At 31.1% G+C, this 24,269-nt stretch overlaps 1 protein-coding gene and 1 long non-coding RNA gene across 5 annotated transcripts; both read right to left on the reverse strand.

Annotated features, from left to right (window-relative positions):
• Positions 1-6,539: 6,539 nt before the first annotated feature.
• Positions 6,540-10,889, reverse strand: LOC107901027 (sucrose synthase-like). Of its 2 annotated transcripts, none has more exons than XM_016826845.2 (14): positions 10,542-10,889; positions 10,158-10,263; positions 9,957-10,083; positions 9,722-9,873; positions 9,448-9,640; positions 8,981-9,316; positions 8,804-8,899; positions 8,536-8,709; positions 8,341-8,457; positions 8,094-8,260; positions 7,792-8,016; positions 7,140-7,703; positions 6,901-7,039; positions 6,540-6,799 (listed from the first exon to the last, which is right to left on the reverse strand). In XM_016826845.2, the coding sequence occupies exons 1-14, from the start codon at positions 10,543-10,545 to the stop codon at positions 6,770-6,772; spliced, it is 2,430 nt and encodes an 809-aa protein (XP_016682334.1). In that variant the 5' UTR covers positions 10,546-10,889; the 3' UTR covers positions 6,540-6,769. The 2 variants fall into 2 exon arrangements, with proteins under 2 accessions (XP_016682334.1, NP_001313826.2); NM_001326897.2 differs by having other exon boundaries at positions 10,857-10,879.
• An 8,425-nt stretch (positions 10,890-19,314) lies between these two features.
• LOC107901026 (uncharacterized) lies at positions 19,315-22,412 on the reverse strand. 3 transcript variants are annotated; one of them, XR_001685092.2, is made up of 8 exons: positions 21,900-22,412; positions 21,691-21,793; positions 21,555-21,608; positions 20,844-20,932; positions 20,613-20,743; positions 19,928-19,954; positions 19,702-19,794; positions 19,315-19,515 (listed from the first exon to the last, which is right to left on the reverse strand). It is a non-coding gene; the product is annotated as an uncharacterized lncRNA (long non-coding RNA). The 3 variants fall into 3 exon arrangements; XR_001685091.2 differs by having other exon boundaries at positions 21,696-21,793; positions 21,900-22,409; XR_001685093.2 differs by lacking the exon at positions 21,691-21,793 and having other exon boundaries at positions 21,900-22,409.
• Between the last annotated feature and the right edge of the window lie 1,857 nt (positions 22,413-24,269).

A 24,269-nucleotide genomic window follows, 5' to 3' on the forward strand; every position in this document is an offset into this window, starting at 1 on the left:
GATTACCAAAGAACGAGAATTGGCAACTCGTTAAACCACCCACCAGAAAGAAAATAGTGGGTTTCAAGTGGGTGTTCAAAAAGAAGGAAGGATCGAGTCCAGGTGACATGAGATAAAAGGTGAGGTTGGTTGCAAAGGGCTACAGTCAAGTTGATGGAGTTTATTTTCATGATGTGTTCTCTTCTGTTGTAAAGCATACGTCTATTCGGGCACTATTAGATCTTGTTGCATTACACAGTCTCAAATTAGAGCAGTTAGATATGAAAATTGAATTCATTCATGGCGACCTAGAGGAGGACATTTACATGTAGCAACTGGAAGGCTTCAGGATCGAAGGTACGGAAGATCATGTATGCTTTTTACAAAAATATTTGTACGGCCTAAAGTAGCCTCCTTGATAGTTGTATAAGAAGTTCGATTCCTTCATGTTAAGTATCTGTTTCGCTCAGAGTAAGTACGACAGTTGTGTGTATCTACAACTTTTAGATGATGAATCATTTATTTATTTGTTGTTTTATGTTGATGATATGTTAATTGCGGCTAAAGATCCATAAAAAATAAACCGACTTAAAACCATGTTTAACTCTAAGTTCGAGATGAAGGATCTTGGTGCAGCCAAGAAAATTTGTCACTCTGGCAAACTATTTTTGTCACAACAGAGATACATCAAAAAATTTCTCGAACGGTTTGGAATGTAAGATTCTAAACCAGTTAGTACTCCCTTAGCTGCACACTTCAAACTTTCGGTTTAGAATCACCACAAACCGAATACAAAGAAAGATACATGTCATCAGTTCCTTATTCCATTGCAGTCGAAAATTTAATGTATGTTATGGTTTGTACTCGTCTCGATTTTCACATGTTGTTAGTGTAGTAAGTAGATACATGACCAAACTCGAAAAATTACACTGGCAAGTTGTTAAGTGGATTCTTAGGTATTTGAAGGGGCATCCAATACTTGTTTGGAATTCGGAAGATGTTCAAGGAGATGTTTAGATTCACAAAATCGGCACAAAAAACAATCCAACCATTATGATAAAAAAAAGTCTTCCAATTTCCAAGTTCAAGCATTGCTTAGACTTGGTAAGTATTTGACAAAGATTGAATTAGGCTCTTGACGGGGCTCGACAAAGAAGACGTTTTGAAAATATAAGTCAATGTGGAGATTTGTGGAGTGTACCTCGTATTTCAGATGAAACAGAGCTGATGTCATGATGAGGAAGAGCCAATGTCTCAACAACACGACATCGACATCCTAATGAGAAGAATCTTCAGATCTTGACGACACGAGGAATGACATCATGACGAGGCAATATGCCACGTCACGACGTGGTGACATGTTCCCCACTAAACTGAGTTTCTTCTCCAAGTTAAACTTTGCTATCTTTTTTTGAACTCTAATAACTCTAGGATATTCTAATCAGATTAGTCACGAATTTTAGCCTATAAATAAGGCTTTTAGCAACCTTAGGGAGTTGAATTCAACAACATAATTAAGAGAGTTTTGTGGGAATTTTGGGAGAACTTTGTAATTTTGGGTTCAAGTTTGTTTGTTCCTCCATCTTGTACTCCTTTTTCGGTATTTGTCATTTTAGTAAAGCTTTTTTTGCCTGTGGTTTTTTATTCTCTTCGGAGGGGTTTTTCCACGTAAATATTTGTGTCCAATTTTCTCATTTTTCGTTCTTGTTCGTTGCATAATTTGAATTTAACCCAAAATACTGTATAAAAAATCACAAGATGTTACGGATTCAATAAATATCATAAAATATAAATATCATTTGGTTTTTAAAATGATTTTCTTTTAATCCTATGGTATCACAGGCTAATTATTTGTTAAACGAATATATAAATTTTATTTTGTTTTCTAAATAATCTTTTTAAAAATCCCAAGGCTCCATGAACTTATATAATTTATAAAATATTTACAAATTATTTTCATGTTATGAGTTTATATTGTGATGTCTTAATTGGCTTTGTGATGTAATTTTTCATTTTGTTTCATTGTGTACTGGTGTGTTTCTCTCTTTGCAATTTATATATGTATATGAGTTTATATTCTAATACAATGATAATTTTAGGTTATCATCAGGGTGCTACCAAGATACTCAATAATTATTTATCATAAAAGAATATCATTTTTCATGAATGAAACAGGATTTTTTTTTGTTACAAGTTTCCATTAAGGTCCCACTAGAATTTTTGTTTTAAAAATAAATTCGTTTCATTCATAATAAATTAATTTTTATGACAACATTTATTTTTAAATATCAAATTTAAATTCGTTATTTTAAAATTGAGAATAACACATTATTAAATGATACCATTTTTTTTAACGGACGTTCTAAGGGTGCTAATACTTTTATCACACACAACAGTACTCCCGAGCTCGATTTTTGTTTTACAAACCAAAATTATCTTTTTAATTTAAAATTTTTATTAAAGGAATGTGTTTTTAGGTAATCAATCACACATAATAATAAAAAAATTAGTTTTCACTTCATATTTTTAAATTTTCTTGTAAAGGACTTAAAAAACTGTTACCTCATTAATTATGTCCTATATAAATATGGTTAAGCAAATTAATAATCATCTTTGCAACATTGTGGATGTCACCTACTGTATGATTAGCATTATCAATATTTGATTAATAACATTAGTCGGTGTTTAACTTTGTCTCCTTATATCCCTTTTCGATTTAAAACCTGTAAAACTAGATTAATTAAATTATGCTTTTAAGTTGACGTAATTTTTGTTACATTTGAATTTTCTTTTTACTTTTATTTTTATATTTTACGATTTAAGTCTAATTATTAACATTTTGTTAAATCTGATAGCACGACATTTATAAATTAAAAAAACTCACTTAATAATCATGGAAAAGAAAATGATATTGTAATAAATTTGATTTTAACCCAAAAATTTTAATAATTTACTTATATTTTTACATTTGAAAAATAAATGAATTAAATTAGGAGTAAAAAAAATTAAATTCTAAAAGTTTGAATAACATAGAGATATTTTAACTTATTAGAGTCCCCTGAACAGTTAAACAATGTTTATGGGTTCAACCTTTTTAAGGCCCAATTCAAGGCGTTGGTGCTTTTAGTAAACGTTAATTGCCTTTGCTTTTTCTAGAGCTAACAAACCGACAGGCTTGGATCGAGCTTATTTTGGGCTCAGATCAGTTCGGGTTCGGGGTCTTTTGGACTCTGGTATTTTCATATTCGGATTTTTTTAATTTGGGCTCGGATCGAGCCGGACGGTTCTGACTGATTTAGATAATTTTGAATTTTTTAAGTTATAAATATTTTAATTTTGAATGTAATAATTTATTTAACTTTTATATGATGACAACATAATTTAAATTTGTTTTTCAAAAAACATAAATTATATAGATTTAATAAAGTTATTCTCTATAAAATAATTAAAGTACTTATTGTATGTAAAATTTATTATTCTATGATTTATAAAAATTAACAAAAATATATTTTATTGTTTTTATTATATTTTATTGACAATTGAATAACTTTTTATCTTCCTTATTAAATTTATAAACCAAATATTCATATTCTAAAATATTTATTCCAAAACCCCAAATATATTATACTAAGTCCAAACCCAAATAATATACTCATTATTACCCAAACTCAAAATAAAATAATTATAGCCCAAATCTCAAGTCCAAAATAAAAAGAAATTAAACTCAATACCTAAATATATTTTGTAAAAGTTAAAGCCCAATTCAAAATCTAATTTAAAATCTAATATTTTTATCTAGATATTAAAATTTTGATAATATTTTATGTATTATTAGTTATAGTTATAAACATGTATTTTAATATACTAAATTACACATAACTATGGATGCTATATATATATTTTTATAATCTATAATATAATAATAGTTATTATGTTAATACTTATCAAATATATTATTTCATTAATATTATATCACATACTATAATAGTATAGTAATACATAATATATTAATTATTATCATATATTATTGTTTATTATATTGGTTGAAATATTTTCTAAGCCCCTGTACTTTTCCTACATTTAAAAGTTAGCCCTCCTAATATATTATATAATGTTATATCATATCATATATTAATAGCTTATGTATATGCATCATTGATTAAACACTATAATATCATATAATACTATATCTTTTATTATATTTTATAATATAATAGTAGTACATTATATATTAATTATTAACATATATTATTGTTTATTATTATACTGGTTGAAATATACTTTAAGTGCCTATACTTTTTGTACACTTGAAAGTTAACCCTCATACTATACTATATAATGTTATATCATATCATATAATATATAATATATTAATAGTTTATATATATGCATCAATGATTGAACATTATATCTTTTTATTATAATCTATAATATAATAATAGTTATATATAATAGTAGTACACACACATATATATATATATATATTACATATTATTGTTTATTGTTATAGTAGTTGAAATATGCTCTAAGTTCCTATATTTTTCGTACATTTGAAAGTTAGCTCTCCTACTATATTATATGATGCTATATCATATTATATCATATCATAATATATATGCATAAATGATTAAACATTATAATATCATGTAATACGATATCTTTTATTATAATCTATATTATAATAATAGTTATATATAATAGTAGTACATTATATATATTATTGTTTATTATTATATTAGTTGGAATATGCTCTAAATCCTCATACTTTTCGTACATTTGAAAGTTAGCCTCCTATATCATATATTATCATTAAAGTTTAATTTTATAAATTTTAATGATTATTAATTTTATATATTTATTATACATATATAATTATAATATTAAAATTATTTTATATTAAATTAATGTTATTAAAAAATTATTTCACATTATAATTTAACATAAACATTATTATTAATTACTTTTCCTATCAATAAACTTTTAACATAAATATGCCATGGTTAAGAATACATAAAAAAAAGAGTAAAGAATTATCATTTATTTATATTTTAAGTAATATCATAAAATTATATTAATTATTAATGTCTATTATGGTTGTTCAGCTATAAAGTCAAGCTTTTTTGGACTTTGAGTCGGATTTATCTCAGGCTCAAGCCAGATCAATCTCGGGGTTAGGTGTGTTACGGACTCAGGCTTTATCGAAATTAGATTCTATCAGGTTCAAATCTATTATGGACTTGGATTTTCTCGAACTTGACTTGTTACAAGTTTGGATCGACAAGAATTGACTTTTGGACTCGGGCCTATTTTGCTAGCTATAATTCTTTATAGATCATAACCGATAAATTTTTATCATTGGGAAAAAAATATTATATTGGGTTACGTTTTGAAATATTGTTTTGAGGAGTCTAATTTTTCAATAATTCATGTCTGATCTAGAGGAAAAAAAAATTCACTGTCTCGACATAGGACGATTATTGAAGTTCTTTTTAATATATAAAACTTTTATTAATATTAATTAATAATTTATATTAGTTTTTTATAGAGTTAAGGCATTTATTATGTTTGCTTTATAATCCATAAAGATTATTATTTTTTTGTTGTTTATGGAGGTCCCTCCAACAATTTTATTTCTTTGGATATTCACTTTAGAGTGAAATGTACATTAATCATTTCACTCAACACATATTCATATAATACCTTGTTAATATTTGCTCTAACATGATAATACTTAGAAAGCAATTAATAAATTATTTAAAAATTGATAAAAATATAAAAATATCGAGTTGATTTTAGAGCCAATAGATTAATATTTAATTTTGGTTGGAGATTATTGGCATATCGTGTTGGGGTCGGAGCTAGACCTATTTATGAGTTGGGCCACTCGACTTAGTCCAAAAGCTTATTCGAAAAGTGGGAGAGTTTGGGTAAAAATATAGGCCCAAAAAATGGGCTTAGGCAAAAAAATAAGGCTCGTTTAGAAAATAGATCAAGCTTTGGGTAATGATTTTTTGGCTCGACCTGGCCGACTCAAAGTTGCAAAAAGAAAAAAATTGTTGTTTTCTTGTTGTTTTCCTGCTGTTTTCTTATTGTCTTGTTGTCATTTTATTATTATGTTGCTTCTATTTTGTTGTTATTATTTGAATATTGTATAACTTTTATTTTATTGTTAATTTTGCTACTATTTTAAAGGCATTTGCTTGTTAAGTTCCACCTATCTTAACGTTATCTAAGTATAAGGATTTTTAAAAAAAATTATTTTCAATTTGTTGAAAAATATTTATTATAATATTTTTAATATTTTTAATATATTATATTTTTATAAAATAATATAAAAAATTTAATAAAAACAGATTAAATTTAAATTTTAACATTTTTATTCAAGTCGAGTTTAGAAAAAATTTTAATCCCAACTTTTAAGTCCAACCAAACCCAAAACTATTAAAAGGATCTAAAATTTTATCATGGCGTAGCCGAAACTGACATAACTCAGGTCTAGTCATACCAGGTGGCGTCACTAGTTGGGACTTGGGAGACACGTACAAATAAAAAAAAGAAAATGAGGGAAATCACAATCTTTTGTTGGAATCCAGGGGCGCAGTACCCCCTCCATGTTCTAACAATGCCGGGAAAAATAAAACAACAAAAAAAAAGAAAAAAAAAGGAAAAGAGATACAAAAGAGGCTTTTTCTTGTCCGACCATAAATATGAAAACAACAAAAGATTATTATTATTTTATTGTGAAGAACTCAGAAAAATCCTCCAGGGAAAACCCGCCTCTTCCTTTGTTTTACTCCTCTGCCAGAGGAACCGATTCAGCCTGCAATTAACACAAACATGGCAACAATGTACTTAGCAGTTTGCAACTTTCACTTGGACTGACATGAACCAAACAAAGGAAATGGAGATGATGCAATCTACCAGCTTGCGGTACTTAAGAGCATAAAACATCTCCAGGTAACGGCGGCTCTCGCGACGGTCAAGGTTGGAAACGTGCTTCCAGAACCCATACACTCCCGTCAGTGTTAATAGCCTCTCCGAGTATATCTGCCATGTGTATCTGATTCCAACAATCCAAACAATCAACATCCTTACAACAAACATTAACCAAAAACTATATGTTATTGACTTGTATGTAATTCAAAAATTTGTGAGCTTACTTCTCCTGGATACGTTTCAAGCCACCCTCAGAGATGTCGTTCCAGTGAGATGGGTCTTTTTTACATTTGTCGAAGAAGTCGGCAAGGATCTCTGCAGCTTGATCACCATGGTAAGGATCAATGTTGAACCCAGATTTACCGTGGACAATGATTTCAGCTGGTCCACCATTGCAGGTAGCAAATGTGGGCAACCCGCAAGTCATGGCTTCAACAACCGTTAATCCAAAGGCTTCGTACAATGCTGGTTGTACGAAGGCACCCCTTGTGTCGCAAATGTAGCGGTACAGCTCACCGTTCCTAACTCGGTTCATTTGCGATGATATCCATCTGAATTGGCCGTTCAATTTGTATGTTTCTATCAGCTCAAACATCTTCTTCATTTCGGCCTTCTCTTCTAAATCTTCGGATTCCTTTCTCCTGTCTCCACCTACGACTACAAGGTTAACCAACTCGCGAAGCTTTGCATTCTTTCCGTACCACTCGACGAGTCCGGTTAAGTTCTTAACACGGTCCAGCCTTGCCATTGTGAATAGGATCGGCTTGTTGCGGTCGTTTAGCACACATCTGTTGGGACAACGATGAACAAATCATTAGTTCAAATAGGAATTTGCTAATAACATGTAGGTAAAACATTTTGGTGTGTTGTACTTACAAGTGTTCTTCGTTCTCGACTTTGCTGTAAAGGAGGTCTTCAATCTCGGGGTGGAAATGCTTCAACCTCCTCTTCTCCTCGGTGTAAGGGAAGTATATGCTCATGTCAGCACCGGGAGACACGATGTTGAATTTGGGATCAAATACGTCGATACCGTGTACGACTCGGTATAGACCAGGAAGAGTGAAAGCAGTGTGACTCTCATATTGACCAACAGTGTCCTTGCTGAAATCATCACAATATTGTGTGTTAAAACTGTACAAAAACGCATATCAAGAATACATATACACACATATATATACCTTCCTGCAATTTCTTGGAAAGTACTAGTGATGATGAAATCTGTATGGTTCATTGCAATAAGATCAGCTGTAAATTGGCAGGAGAAATGGTATTTATCCTCGAGCTTCTTCCAGTAAATATCGGAATCTGGGTACTTTGTTTTCTCCAAAGCATGGGCAATGGTACACTGCAAAAGAATGAAATAAAATCAGCCATTATACTGAAATATGATAAAGGGAAAACAAAGTGAATTAGTCTCTAAAAAACCTGTGTGACTCCCAATTTATGAGCCAGCAACGAGGCAACAATGTTACCGTCACTATAGTTTCCGATGATGAGATCGGGCTTGCCTTGCAACTCTTTGGAAATTTCGTGAGCAACATCCTAAAGCCAAAGAGATTTTTACTTGTAAATATTACAGATTATCTATAGGAATTGGATACAAGAAGATCAATGGTTCACCTCAGTGTAAGTTTCCAAGTAGGGCCAGACTTCGAATCTCGAGATCCATCTACGTACAATTCCCTTCTCTGTTCTAAAGGGTACTCGGAGGATGTCTGAGTATTCCGTTCCGTATACCTTCTCGACTCGTTGACCACAAGTTGTTCCAACGGCATCAGGGAGAAGTCTGGTAATCTGATCAGCAACAACAACCAAAATCAGATATTGGAAGGAAACCAAAATAAATCAATAAAAAGTTCATAAAATACTAATAACCAACAGCTCTTACAATTAAGATTCGAGGGGTAATGTTGAGTCCTTGCTGCTTGATACGGAGGAGCATCTCGTTCTCCAAGGCACGGACTTGATCCAAGATGTATACAACCTATAAGTAATAAGTTGAAGGATTTATACATTTACAAACTTAGTTTTATACACAAATTATACGAAGGCTTGGAAGGCTAACCTGGCCACCGGTGTCGGGGTACCCCAAAACGTTGTCTTGAGCAAAGTATCCGTGAGGAGTAAGGATGACAACATTGAACACCATGGGGACTCTCCCGAGGAACTTCTCAAGGGTGCAAGGATCAGGGGCCTCGAGAAGATCCAAAAGGAGTTGGATCATCTCCAGCACACGCCCCGCGGTATCACCCCAACCTCTCTCTAAACCGATTTCCTGGAACTTGTGTTCGAGTTCAGCGTACGGTGTCTCAGCTGGCAGTGTACCAAGATATTCTTCTGCCTTCCTCAATACATGTTGAAGGGAATTCAGGTTTTGAATTCTGTCATTCAACATCATGTTCTGCAAAAACACCAACTAAGACATTCAGGACACTAAATCCATCATTTAAATCTTATGCTAAGAAATCTATGTTTTAGTATATGCAGATGTCAACTATAAAACACAAGTAACTGGTGCTTTATGTTGCATACCTTTCCTTTGTGGCAATGGACTTTGAGGAATTCAAGCAAAGGGTGCATGCTCTCCTTGTCATGGAACAATTTAGCCGAAAGGTGGCGGTTGAGGAACTCGACACCATTACCGATAGACTTGGAAAGAGTTGAGCGAGGGAAAGATGCATTGAAGGGCTCAAAATCCAATTCCAAAACGAAATTGCCATTTGCACTGCAAGAAAAATCAAAGAAACAGTGTTAAAATGAGCATTTACGAGTGAAGTAAACAAAAAATGAACATTTTTCAAGATACCTTCCATCAACAAGCTCTTCCTTGAAGTGAAGATACTCAGCAACAGTGAGTTCCTCAACAACAAGGGCGTGGACATTCACTTTAATATACTCCCAAACACCAGGCCTTGGACGAACTGCAAGTGCAACCCATGGTGGCAACACGATCGCTTCCTACAACACAAATGTCACTAAAATCAACACTAGTGTCACAATAAAACCCATAAGAGAAAACACAAAAAGGGTTTGTTTTATACCTGACTGGATCTCAATATTTCAGAAAATGCTCCATCAGCGAGCTTCTTTCTGGTTTCTTCAGGGATGGCTTCAAACTCTAGGATAATTTGATGGTGTTGCAGAATCCCTTTTCCCTTACCCTCGATCCTACAATAGAAAACAACAAAACTAAGCATTTCCAAAAGGAAAAGCAATCGTTGAAGGGGTTATATTTAAATTACCTTGTGAGCAAGGCCAAAACCTCGTTTCTATGGGCAATAAGGGTGTCATCCAGACGCTCCCGGAGGCTGTGTACTCGGGTGATCACACGCTCTGCCATTTTTCCAACTAAAAAAACAGAGCAAAAAACAGAGTAAGTGATGATGTAACATGATTATTAGTAACGGAGATGGATAAGCACCAAAAAAAAGTCAAAACCAACATAGATCGTATACAATTCTAGAAGACATTTTTTTTTCTAAACCTACCACCTTAAGCCACCAACCACATGGAATAGACTTTAATGTTAATCAAACTATGGTTACTGTTCAACTTAATTTTGTTGCAACAAAACATTTAGGAGATCTGATTTTTATTCTTCTTCTTTTTTATTATTTAATTAATACCCATTAATTGAAACCGAAAGATAATATTAATGGAGTTGAAAGAAAAATCTCAGAACAGCCATTTATTAAGTGGAGATGGCAGTGTTTTTGTATAGAAATTGAAGCAGAGTAACCCCTCTGTTGGTCGAGAAAACAGAGTTTTTGTTTCAACATTTTGAGTGGAGAAATAGTGTTCCTTGGCTGGCGAAAGAAGCTAGAGCCCAAGTCTCAGAAGCAGAAGGTGAAGAAAGAAGAGCAACATGGGGATGAAGAGAATTCAAAGGCAAAGAAAGTAAAAGAAAGAGAGAAACAGAGGAGCAGGTAAACGAAACTAACCAAAGGGAGGGGTTTAACAAAACGAATGAGAATGGAATGAGAGAAGCTGGAGTTTCAGCCCGAATTTATAGAAGAAGAAAGCTGCAAATGCAAACAAAGGACACACAGTAACTGCTGTTTAGAAACTTAATATTTGCGCTTCAATGCCAGTAATAATCGATATTTGTCTTGGAAGGAAAATAATGCTGTAGATTTATTAAATAAGGGTTAAGCTGGTAATTACAGACACTCAATTTTTTATGTTTAAAGATTTTAAGCAAATGTTTTCTTTTCCAAAAAGCGGAGAATGAAGCACTGTTACTGCACTCACCAATCATTCAACAAAGCAAATTTCCTTTTTTTTTTATTTAATCTTAATCAATTCAAGTGGAACTCTTAAATGAAATTTGAGAATAAAATATTAATTTTGTTTTCTATTCCACTTTAATTTTTAATGAATTTTCATCCGCTAATTAAATTATTAGGTTGGTTTGAGTTAGGCATTTCAACTATATTTTAAAGTTGGTACTTGTCATTAAAAAAACAACATGTCAGTCAATCATCCTCTCACTAAAATATAAATAAATATTAATATTAATATTAAATAAGAAAATTACCTCCCCACCCATCCCTAATTTGAAAAATTTAGGGTCTGTTTGATAGGGAAAAATATTTTTCGGAATTGATTTTCACATTTTCCAGTGTTTGATTGGAGGAAAATATTTTCCTTTTGAAAAATCAATTCTGCAACACGGGAAAATCAACCCATATTTCCGAAAAATGTTTTACCCCTTAGAAATCGGTAAGACATTTTCCACAGCTCATCTATTCACCTTTGAAACCATTTCCACAGCTCCTTATCATCCCTGTCTCATCTTCTCTGCTATTGTTGCTAATTTTTAAGCTGTATCCACAACATTTGTGTTTTGTTTTACTGCCGACAGTCTTCCCTAACCCTATCTCTCCTCCTCCCTTTTTTTTCCCAAATCCAAAATCAAGGCATCAAGCTACCTCCGTCCTCCATCGATCCACCTCCACCCAGTTCCAGAATCAAGCATTTAAGGGTTTGTTTATTCTCGAATCGCCAACAAATTCGTATTTAAGGTAAACCATTTGTTTACTGGTTGATATTCATAATTTGTTTGCATTCTATTTTGATTTTTGGGGTAATAATGTTGCTAATTTTAGCTTTTGCTTTACTGCCCTACAGTCTTCCAAATCTCTAACCTTATCGTGCCCTCCTCCCTTATTTTTCCCAATTCCAAAATCAAGGTAATGTCTATGCCCTAACGGTTTTTCGTTGTGTTTTTAAGTTGTTTTATTCGCGTTGTATTTTGCATAAGGTAATGTCTGTGATGTTTAATTCTATGTTTGTCCTTTATATTGTATTTTTTTCGTAATGCAAGTCTTGGTGTTTTGCTTAAGCTTGGTAAGTTGGAAATGAATTGAAAATGTGAGTCTTTTAACAATGCTTCAGCTTAGTAAGTGAGAAATTAATGGAAAATGTTGCATTTTAGTATAGTTTTAAAGTTATTCAATGTGATTTAGGAACTTGATTGCATTGATCTACTGGTTCTCTATGAGTAATATTATTGAGATTGTATTTTAAGATTGAGATATCTTTGAATGTTGTTGCTAAAGAATCTGAATACACATACTATTAGAATACTTTGTTATCACAACAGGATTATTTGCTTTGTTAGTTGTAGCCGTCTAGGCTTAGATTATTTTCAAAAGTTTGAGAGTCTTATTCTTGCTGTTGTTGTCAGCTAGACCTTTGAATTTATCTTCGAAACCCTAAACTGACTTGGACCCAAAATGATCAAACTTGTATTGACCTGGTATAAAAAAACCTCAGCCTCCCAAACCTTAAATGAAGACCTGGAGCAGAAATAATCCAAAAATTTTAAAACTCGAGTTGATCTAATCTAAAACAAATCCGATCTATTCAATTTACAGGTTTATTGGTCTGACCATTTTTACATGCTTAACATCACTTGTCTGTTTAGCTGGTTTAGCTTCATTGCTAAATGTTTGATTTATCAGTGATTTATTTGATTCATTATTGCATCCTGAATAAATGTATTATTATGTTGTGGGCTATCAGAAAGCTTAGCATCTATGTAAATTTCAGTCTTCCTAGTTTGATTATGGTATTAGTTACCAAATAGCTAACACTTTATGCTGATATGGATTTTTTTGTTGTTGTTGGAAAGGGTGTTTTTAGCTGTATTACCTATTTGGATTAATTAATGACAGTATAAAGGTAGGAAAAAATAAATTATGTCAAATTAAAGTACATTAAAACTCAAATATGAGTATATTTGAGGGACCAAAATTATAATAACCTAAATATTCTTCCTTTGGATGAAGGGACCAAAAGTCTTAATTGAGTATAATTGTGTTGTGAGGCATGTTAATAAGGTTATGGGTTAAGGGGTCAGGAATGAAGAAAACTCATGATCAATCATCATGTAGGCCTAGAACAACTTGTTTAACCATTTCAAACCATACGCTTCAGCGTTAATAGTAACCTTGGCTGACATTAGAAAGGACATCAACCTTTTTCCAAAGCTGCTCACCATGTAACAGTCAGGCAATGGCAGAAGTTATCCTGATCTTAGAACTGATTTAGAGGATTTGGGAATACTTAAAAAGTATCTATATTGCATTTAGAATAAACTTAGCTTTAGTACACAAGTGGCCAACAAAGAAAAGGAAATAAAAAACCTTAGATGCTGCATGAATGATGCATTTGGTGTATTGCAGGGGCCTGGATAGGATAACTCTTATTTCTTTTCTTCTTTTTTTTCTGAATGTCAAATATGATAACTTTTATCCAAGAACACATATGATGCTCCTTTAAAAGGAGGATACGAGTACCAATTTGGTTTCTCATACAATGTGGCCTAGGAGAAGCTATCCTCTTTATTCCTTCAAATCTGATCATCTTCATAATCCACTTCAATAAATGCACCACAAATGGTGGGTGAAAAGGAATGTTGAATGATAAGATAGCAACATATGCATATGACTTGGAAGAAAAGGAGAGGAAATACTTGATGTACTTAAGATATATGGTTTAGAATTACTAATCATGTAGGTCATATATTTGGATCCATATTTATTGATTAAGTTAGTAAATGTATTATTTATAATAATAAATGTATGTTTATGGCACTCTTTAAAGTTAGTAAATGTATTATTTATAATAACATTGTATCTTGTGCAATAGTTGACAAGTTTATTCATCATTTCCAATGCTTTAGAAGATATTACTATATATTAGCAAAATCCTATTACAAAATGTAATTTGTAGACACAAAGCATTTGTTATTTAAAATATTCCCGATTGCCTAAAATATACCACTATTCACTTTATGTAAGAATATATTTTTTAAAATATTCAAAGTTGTTTTATTTGGCCTACAAATAGGCAACAATTCACAAAGTTGTTTGAAGTTTTTAAGAAATCATTAACAATTCGCAAAGCTAGTCATAATTAATTAAATAGTTAGTGAATTCTAATCTAATGGTGATTAATTAAATAGTTAGTGAATTCTAATCTAAAGGAAAAAATAAGTAATCTTATTTTATTTTTTTGTTCATTATATGCTTATCAAATATATTGAAGTATTGTATTAACCAAATCATTTATTGAAGTAATGTATTAATTATGGCAATTACCTTGATATACCACTATGCATAGTCATGGTAACTTTATGTGATCTTATGAAAATCTTGCATCTTTTTTGTAGTGATCATATATTTGTGTGGCATAATTTTGTGTAGATGGATCGTAATCAACATCAAATGGCGATTGCTGGAGTCGTGGCTTCAGTTTTAGCTTTTGGGGCTCTTTGAATTAAAAAATTAGAAACTAGGAAGAAAATTGCTTCTCGTCCTCGTGTGAATCGAGATTATGAAAGAGAAAATTATATTAATAGTATTTTATATAGTGGTGACCAGTATTGTATTGATGTGATAAGGATGAGACCGATTGCCTTTTTTAATTTATGTGATATTCTTAGTAGGAATAATTTGTTACAATCATCTAAATCTGTCAATATTAGGGAGCAAGTAGTTATATTTTTACATATAATTGGTCATAATGTAATGTTTCGAGTGATTGGATCTAGATATTATAGATCAACTCAGACAGTTCACCATTACTTTAGGGTTGTATTGAGAGCTATTTTGAAATTGTATAGACTAGTTATTAGATTACCTGATGAGTCAACTCCTAGTGAAATTAGAAACAATCCAAGGTTTTATCCTTATTTTAAAGATTGTATTGGAGCATTAGATGGAACTCATATTCGTGCATCCGTTCCACCTAGCATGCAAGGAAGATTTCGTAACCATAAATGGGGGACGACACAAAATGTATTGGCCGCCATTACATTTGATTTGAAATTTTCCTATGTTCTAGCTGGTTGGGAAGGTAGTGCACATAGTTCTCGTATTTTAAGTGATGCACTTTCACGCCCAACAGGATTAAGAATTCCGGAAGGTAATATTTATCACAAATAGTTCTAGTAAGCTCATAGTTTATTAGTATTAATTATGTATTGTAAAATTATAGGAAAATATTATCTTGCTGATGCTGGATATGGCATCCAAATTGGATGTATTACCCCATATCGTAGTGTCCGATATCATTTAAAAGAGTTTGCTGCTGAAGGGCCTGAAAATGCAAAGGAACTCTTTAATCTTCGCCATTTATCATTACGGATCACTGTTGAACGTGTTTTTGAGATTTTGAAGAAACAGTTTCGTGTATTAGATGCTGAACCATTTTGGAATTTTCAAATTCAAGTAGATATAGTTTTGGCTTGTTGTATCAATCATAATCATATAATGGGAGTTGATCCTAGTGATTTACTTAATCAAGGATTATACGAGGCATTTGAGTCTGATTTGTTAATACAAACTCTCACAAAGCGAGAAGAAAGACAAGAAGCAAGAGAATTGTCTGCTAAGAGAGATGAGATTGCACAAACTATGTGGATTGATTATATGGCTAGAAATATTAGGTAGATTTTTCTATGTTATGTATGTTTTAGTATAAAAATTGTTTTTTTTTTGTAAATGTTGGTTCGATAATGATATTGAAATTTTAGATTGTTGGATTTTGATATATGTCTTGAATTTGTTAGATATTGATTATGTTTTAACCTTATTGGATATTGAATTTATTATTATGTTTTAAGCTTGTTGGATATTGAAATTATTGACAATGACAATTATTTAATGTAGAATGGGTAAGGGCAAAAAAGAAGGGATCTCCAAGCAATTCAGGTGGACAAAACCGATGGAACATGTTTTCCTTGAAATTCTAGCAGAGGAGGCTCGAAAAGGAAATAAGCCTTCTAATACTTTCAAAGCAGTTTCTATTAATCGAGTTGTCGACGCCATTTCTGAAAGATTCCAAGTCCAATGCGATGCGAAACATGTGGAAAATCATTTGAGGACAGTAAAAAACTAGTGGCAGATTATATGCAAAATTCGAGGTGAAAGTGGTTTTGGATGGGATGATAACCTGAAAATGATCACATGTGATAAAGCGACATATGATGCAGCAGTGATGGTAATATATGTATATATATATGTTAAGTATATTTCAATTGTTTTTTACTTTTTATTCTAATTGTGTATAATATCCAACATGCACACAAGAAGTATGAACCATTTTTGAATAAAAGCATTGATCATTATGATGAAATGGCTTTGGTTGTTGGCAAAGATATGGCAACAGAGAGTTTTGCCAGAACATTTGCCGACATAGATTTAGGTGATGGTAATGAAGATTCAATGCCTGTAGACTACGACAATGAAGACACTGAAGAGGTAAGAACAAATGTATCTTCATCTGGCACATCCAAACGTAAAAGAAAAAGTGGTCAAGAAAGTCTCGTTGATGAACAAATTAAATTTGTGGGTGAACAACTTGGCAAAATTGCTAATGCTTTGGAACAATTTACTGCCGATAAGACATCACAGCTTTACGAACAAGTGATGTCGATGTAGGAAGAAGGATTTGATGATGACTTCTTGTGTTCTGTGTTTGATTATCTAGTGAGTCATGAATCCGAGGCCAAAGCTTTTTTAGTTAAAAGTAAGAAGCATAGAAAAATTTGACTTCAAAAATTTTCTCAAGGTTGAAGATATTGATACTTTTATGTGGTGTAATATTATGCACTTGGATAATGTTGTTACTATGTGGTGTACTACTAATTATGTATTTGGTAATATTATTTCTAGTACTCATTGTGGTTCCGAAGTAATTTATAATTATTCAATACTTGTTTTTTTAACACAATTACAAATAATTTATTTGATATTAGTTTTCTTCAATTTATAACGATTAATATTGTAGCTTAATAATTGAGTATTATTATAAATAAATCATTGCAATATATGTAAAAACAATTTAAAATATAAAAATTTATTAATATATATTAATATATGTAAAAACAACTTTTCCGAAAAATATTTTCAGGAAATCTGTCAAACAGCAGAAAACATTTTACACAGATTTAATCAAACACCAGAAAATATTTTCTAATAAATTATTTTACAGAAAAGTAAAACATTTTCCAGAAATCATTTTCCGGAAAACATTTTACTGCCAATCACAATTCATCGATGTATCGGATGAATGAACTTTCCAAGATTCATAGCTTATACGGTACAAGGGATTGTGGTTTAGTTAAATTCCAATTTTCTATTTTATTTAATAATTATGTGTATTTTAATGAGATGATGATGTGACAAAATTTGATTAGTTGACAATTCCGGAATTAAAATTTAAATATTTGGATTGATTACAAAAATACTTAACCAATAATTTAGGTAACTCATATTGAATTAAACCTTAATAGAAAAGCATAGGTTAAATGTGTGCGTTGTAAAGTAAATTAATAAATTTTACATTTCTATTTACTTAAAAACTTGGTCAACTATTTGCATGATAATATAAAAAATGAAAAGAAGGTGGTCAAGTGTAGTGACGGTAGTCAGAAATTGCAGAAAGGGTGAATGGTGAAATACAGGTGCTTGTGATCATCACTTTCTTTTCTTTGTTTTTCTTATTATTGCAATAATATAAATAAAAATGTAGGCTATGTTTATAATTATTGTAAGTATCAGTTTAAGTATGTTTGGATGTATTATTTTAAATATATTTTAAAATTATTAATTTAAAGGAAATTATTAAAAATAGATAAACGTTTAAGATATCAAAATGTTGTACCAATTAATATAATTCGATATTGTTTGAAACATACCGAAACAAAACTTAAACTATTTAACATTGGTTTAAGATCGGAACAGTATTATGATGTTAATTAAAAAGTCAATCAAGCCATTGATTTAATAGAAAAACTTGTGTGGGTTCATTACATTCAAATTTGATAAAAGAAAATGAAAAAAGAAGACAAAGAATGTTCATAGTATATACCAACAAAAACACCCAACTCACAGCTTTGTTTTGGACAACACAAAAGAAGCAATGAGAATTACCTTGAGCTTGCAACAATGAAGGAAAACTAAGCAAGAAATTAAATGTATAGATAAAAGTTGTACTAAAACGAACAAGAACGTTAATGGGATGGGAGAAGAGTTGGTATTGTAGACGATTTCTTAATCTTGTTAAAAAAAATGGTAACGAACAATGTAGTTTTCTCTCCCCCTCAATCCAACTTAATTCTCATCCCAATCTAACTTTCAAAAAATAAAACCTCTTGTTGGATCTTACCCAAAATATTAAATCTTTTTTTACCTGATTAATAAAATACTTATTATAAAAATAAAAACATTGACTAAAATATCACTACACCAAAACAGGTTTTTAGCGGCGTTTTAGGAAGCGCCGCAAAAATTACCGCTGTTGTCATCGCCGCAAACGTTTGCGGCGTTTCTAGAAATAAACGCCGCTATAGATCAGGACCTTTAGCGGCACTTTTTCCAAAAACACCGCTATAGGTCAGGACCTTTAGTGGCGCTTTTGCACAAACGCCACTAAAGCTCAGGACCTTTAGCGGCGCTTTTCCCACAAATGCTGCTATAGATCAGGACCTTTAGCGACACTTTTCCCACAAACGCCGCTATAGATCAAGACCTTTAGCGGCGCTTTTTCCACAAGCACCGCTATAGATCAAGACCTTTAGTGGCCCTTTTTTCACAAACGCCGCTATAGACCAAACCTTTAGCGACGCTTCTCGCAAAAATGCCACTAAAAACATAACATTTAAAAAAATTATTTTAATCAAATAATATTTATTTTTATGATAAATATTATTATTATGTTTTATTTTTTAAAATTTAAACTTTAAATATACTTTCAAGGATAAATAAAAAATATTATTTAAATTAAATTTTCTATAAAAATTTTAACTTTAAAATTAAATATAAAAATTAATGAATTTAGTTTTAGAATTTAAAATAATAAATTAATAAAGGAATTAAAATAAAAAAGTTAGAACTCAAGTTGTCGTAAATATTAAAGTAAAAATAAGAATTTAGAATCAAAACTAAAATAAATAATACATATGAGAAACAGACTAACTAGTTGAACCTGCCTATGACTATACACATTACAAGGTAATAAAAAATACATTGCAGTCTGCTGCACCATCTTTGCTCTGCAAGTTTCATTGAAGGCATTCCAAACTATATCCTGCAATATAAACATGCATTATTCATAAGAAAGATAAAAGGTACAAACCACACATGTAGGGAGAGGAAAAGTGAAAGAAAACAGAAATTTATGCGTGTAAATACAAAATGCTTCAAACACAAATTTATGCGTGTAAATACAAAATGCTTCAAAGACAACCTAATTGTGATTCATAATAAATATTACCTCCACTTCTGCTGAAGAGTAAGCTGTATCCAAGTTCTTAAACAGAACAAGTTTTCCAAACTCATGTGCATCCCGTAAACTTTCTTCCCAAGGCTGAAACAATGTAGGAAGCAGTTTAAGATCAGCTTAAAGAATGTAGACTAATTTTCCCACAAATAACAGCAATCAATGTAGGCTATGAAAATAATTTAAACAACTGGTTTAGGAGTGACAGAGGAGTGCTTACGAGTTATCCAAACCATTTGCTCCTATCCTGTAAGCATGAATAAACAACAAAATGTAAGTACTTCTTCACAAGAAATATCCACATCAAGGAGAACAACAGAGGGATAACAGGATAGTAAATCTGCAATAAGGAGGAAAGCAGAAACTTGCAAGCATGATATTGTACTGGATGATGAGGATTAAACAAATAAATTTATTCATCCAAAAAGAAATACGAGTAGAAGCAAGAACCAGGCAGGAGAAAAAATCAAATAAGACCACATTATTCTTCCAATAAATGTTAAAAGAAATTGAAATTTGAGATCATGTGATTTAAAAAAAAAAGATCCAACGCATGAGGGAAAAAAATAGGCTATAAAGTGAGGTGAACAAAGAAAGAAAAGGTGTCACAAGATTTACCTATCACCTATATAATCATTTACACATACCATACAATTGATTAGAAACTATAGATAATGGCATCCCAAGAACGCATTCAGCATACAAAGACTTCCCTATTCCACATAATGCCATTGAAATATAACTCTTCACTTCATAAAAACTACCATTTATTATTTTTTAATTTTAAAAGGCTTAAATGATGCAGCATGGCTACAGTGGATGTGTGTATTGAATTATATGCTCAATGACAACTTTGATTCCTAATGAAACATGGCACACTGGAAAAATATGGATAAGAGACTTACTTATCTTGATACAAGCTAAAGACACCATTAGCATGAATAAGGTCATATGTTCTTGGATACGTAGAGAAACCTTTGCACCTGTCACAAATCTCTCACATTGATTAGACTCTTCACCCTTTGCAGCCAAGCACCTGCAATTGCTTCTAAGTTGTTAAAAGAAAGACGTAGGGGCAAAAAAAACACTTGATAGTTCCATAACAAGCAGGATCTGAAATTTTACAAGCAGTGTACCTATGAAATTCAATGTAGCAGGTGAAACAATGTCTAGTTTGATTTGTTGTAGGGAAACGAAAGTCAGCTGGGGATGTTTTCAGTTCAATCTGGGACAATATACAATGAAAAAGATGGTGTGGAAGAAATATCAGAGTTAATAGATGATAATTTGATGTGAATCAGTTACCAGTTCAAAGAGAAACTTTCCAATTATGACAGCCCAGAATCATGAAACAATTGGCAGGGGTTATAGATTAATCTTTCAAGGAAATTATACAGTAGAATAAATATAGAGACTCATAACAGTAGAAGCCAATTGGCATGACTATGTATAAAGAATTAGTCACAGCCAACAGGCCTCAAAGAGAAACATACAAAAAATTTGAACCAACCACTTCCATTAAAGTACCTTTAGCATCCTTAATATATATAGAATCCATCTACATTCCTTTAGCCTCCTTAATATATATAGAATCCATCTACATTGTAGTTGTGATCATAGGCAATTCAAATGGAGTTTTCAAGTAAGAAAAATAAAATAAATTCATTATGTCATCAGAGTGAGGAGTATCTTATAAAAAAGTTTGGAAAATAACCTGAAAAGTTCATCATTTTTTAATAAGGATAAAACCATAATAGATAGATAGGAAACCAAACTTGACCACGACAAATATGACTCAGAACATCAAATATGCAATTTAGTTAATATTATGTAAAGGGATTACTAACTTTTGATTGCAACCGTAGCTTCTCCTGCTTCAATAAAGATATCTCTGTTTCCGCCTATAGAAAATCACAAAACATCAGAAAGTACAAGCAGCATGAGAAAGAAAAAAGGAGAAATAATCTACCAAAAAAAAACAACCATACTCTCGAGCAGGATAATTTGCAGAAGAGATTTCAGCAGTTCGTTTTGGATTGTCTGAATGGCATACAGCTATAGGCTTGTCATTTAATTTGTTTTTTTTCTAGTTTTCCACACAAAAAAATGATGGGTTATTTCCAAATTTTTTTCTTTCACTGAAAATAATCTCAAAAAAAATATACTGAAAGCAATAGAAATAAAAAGAACACCTATTGAACAGGAGGAAGTGCGGCTCTTCTTAGTTTTTCTCTTGACATTTTCCCTTGATATCCTCTTTCACTTCTTGTTCTTCAATGGAAAGAAAGTACTGATTTTTCTTCTTCTTATTCAGAAGGATCTGATTTCTTTTTCCTTCTACTGATTTCTTATTCAATGGGAAGTTTCAGTCTTCTCTTTCACCTCCTCTTCCTCCGGTTTCTTGCCATCTAGGGTTTCCGTCGCCATAGAAATCACCATTAAAATTAAAAGGAAACTGTATGTTCCCTTGAAAGCCTAAAATTAAAAGAAACCCTAACAGATCGAGAGAAAAGGAGTAGCGATGGTGAGTGAATTCAGTGCAGTGAAATGAAAAGGAAAAAGAAGTGTGATTGGCGTAGGTGTATTGACTTGGTGTTGCTGGAAATGGGAAAGTTGGGGGCAAATTTTGAGATAAAAAGGTAAAAAGAATTAAGTACAATCTTTTATTTTGGGGATTTAGGGCGCACGGAGATGAGAAGAAGAGGGAGTAATGAGCGGGTAACCAAAATAATTTTTTTTGGAATTGAGCGAGATTTTAATTAGCTTTTGCGACGTTTTTCATAAAAACGTCGCTATTGTTTATCTTTTGCACCATCCGAAAAAAATAATTTTTTGTGGCGTTTTAAAAAAACGCCGCTATTGCTAATCTTTTGCGGCGTTTTTTTAAAAACGCCACAAAAAATTATTTTATTTTGAACAAAACGACGTCATTTTGCTTTGTTAAAATTTTTTTATTTTATCAGCTAAAAATTATTAGTTAAGTAATTTTATAAAACATTTATTATTATTATTTATAAATTGATTTTTATAAAATAAAAAAACTAAGTACTCTCAAAATAAATATTTTATATTTTAATAAGAAAACAAATGATAAAATGATTATAATTAATTATTAAGTTAGAATTATCCAATGTAAGCAATCACTCTCTCAAATATCAAATTTCTATTAAAGATTGAAACGTTAATCATGATTTTAAATTATTATTTTCCAATCTAATCTCCATTTTATTAGATATATTTTTTTCTAACTAAAATATAATTACTATTATTTTGCTTTTATTTATTTATTTATTTATCAATATAATTACTATTATTTCTAACTAAAATATAATTACTATTATTTTACTATTATTTATTCATTTATCATTCTTTTTTTAAATCTAATATTTAAATATATAAATTAAAAAACACCAATTAATCTAACCCTAACCCCTATCTCCTAAACCCTAAATCATAAAACATAAACTCTAAACCCCTAACCCCTAACCCCTCTTTTACAATTATATAAGAACTTAATTGATATATAAATTAAAAAATACTAACTAATCTAAACCTTAAACCTTAACCTAACCCCGAATCTCTAACCCCTAAATCACTAACTCTTAACCTCTAACATCTAACCCCTAACCCTTAACCCCTAACTACTAACCCCTAAACCTTATTTAATATATAAATTAAAAAACACTAATTAATTTAAACCCTAAAACCTAACCCCTAAACCTTATTTAATATAAATTAAAACATGTTAATTAATCTAAACCCTAAATTAATCCCTAACTCTTAATCTCTAACCCCTAACCCCTAAATCACAACCCTTAAACAGAATCCCTAATCCATAATCCCTAATTCCATAATCTATAAACCTTAAAATTGTAACTCTTAAACCGGCCTTAAATATTAAATTAACCATATACCTTAAACAATATATATTAAACCCTAAACTATAATGATAATTAATTAAATATTTTAAAATTAATACTATCGTATCTTTTACAATTATATATGAAATTGTTTAATATATAAATTAAAAATCAATCAATCATGTACCAAAACAATTTTAAAATTATTTTAAATAATAGTATTTTAATTTTTCCATTTTTAACAAATATTTTTCTATATTTTTTATTTCAAATTATTTCTACGTGTCATTATTTCAAATTTATCCATTTTAAACAAATATTTAATTAAAAATAAATTGAATTTTAATTAATATAAATAAACAAATTAAATAGTAAATAGACAGATAAAATATTTTTGTGGCGCTTTTTCAAAAACGCCGGTAAATCCCAAGCATTAGCGGCGTTTTTAAAAACGCCGCTAAAGCCCTAAAAGGCCAAAAACGATGCTGTTGGGCTTAGGTTTTTTTGCGGCGCTTTTCCAAAAAATGCCGCTAAAGCTCTGAGCATTAGCGGCGCTTTTCCAAAAACGCCGCTAAAGCCCTGAAAGGTCAAAACGTTGGTCTTAGGTTTTTTTGCGGCGCTTTTTCCAAAACGCTGCTAAAGCCCTGAAAGGTCAAAACGTTGAACTAGGGTTTTTTGCGGCGCTTTTGAAAAAACGCTGCT

This window comes from Gossypium hirsutum, chromosome D06 (assembly GCF_007990345.1).
Source record: "Gossypium hirsutum isolate 1008001.06 chromosome D06, Gossypium_hirsutum_v2.1, whole genome shotgun sequence".
NCBI lineage: Eukaryota > Viridiplantae > Streptophyta > Magnoliopsida > Malvales > Malvaceae > Gossypium > Gossypium hirsutum.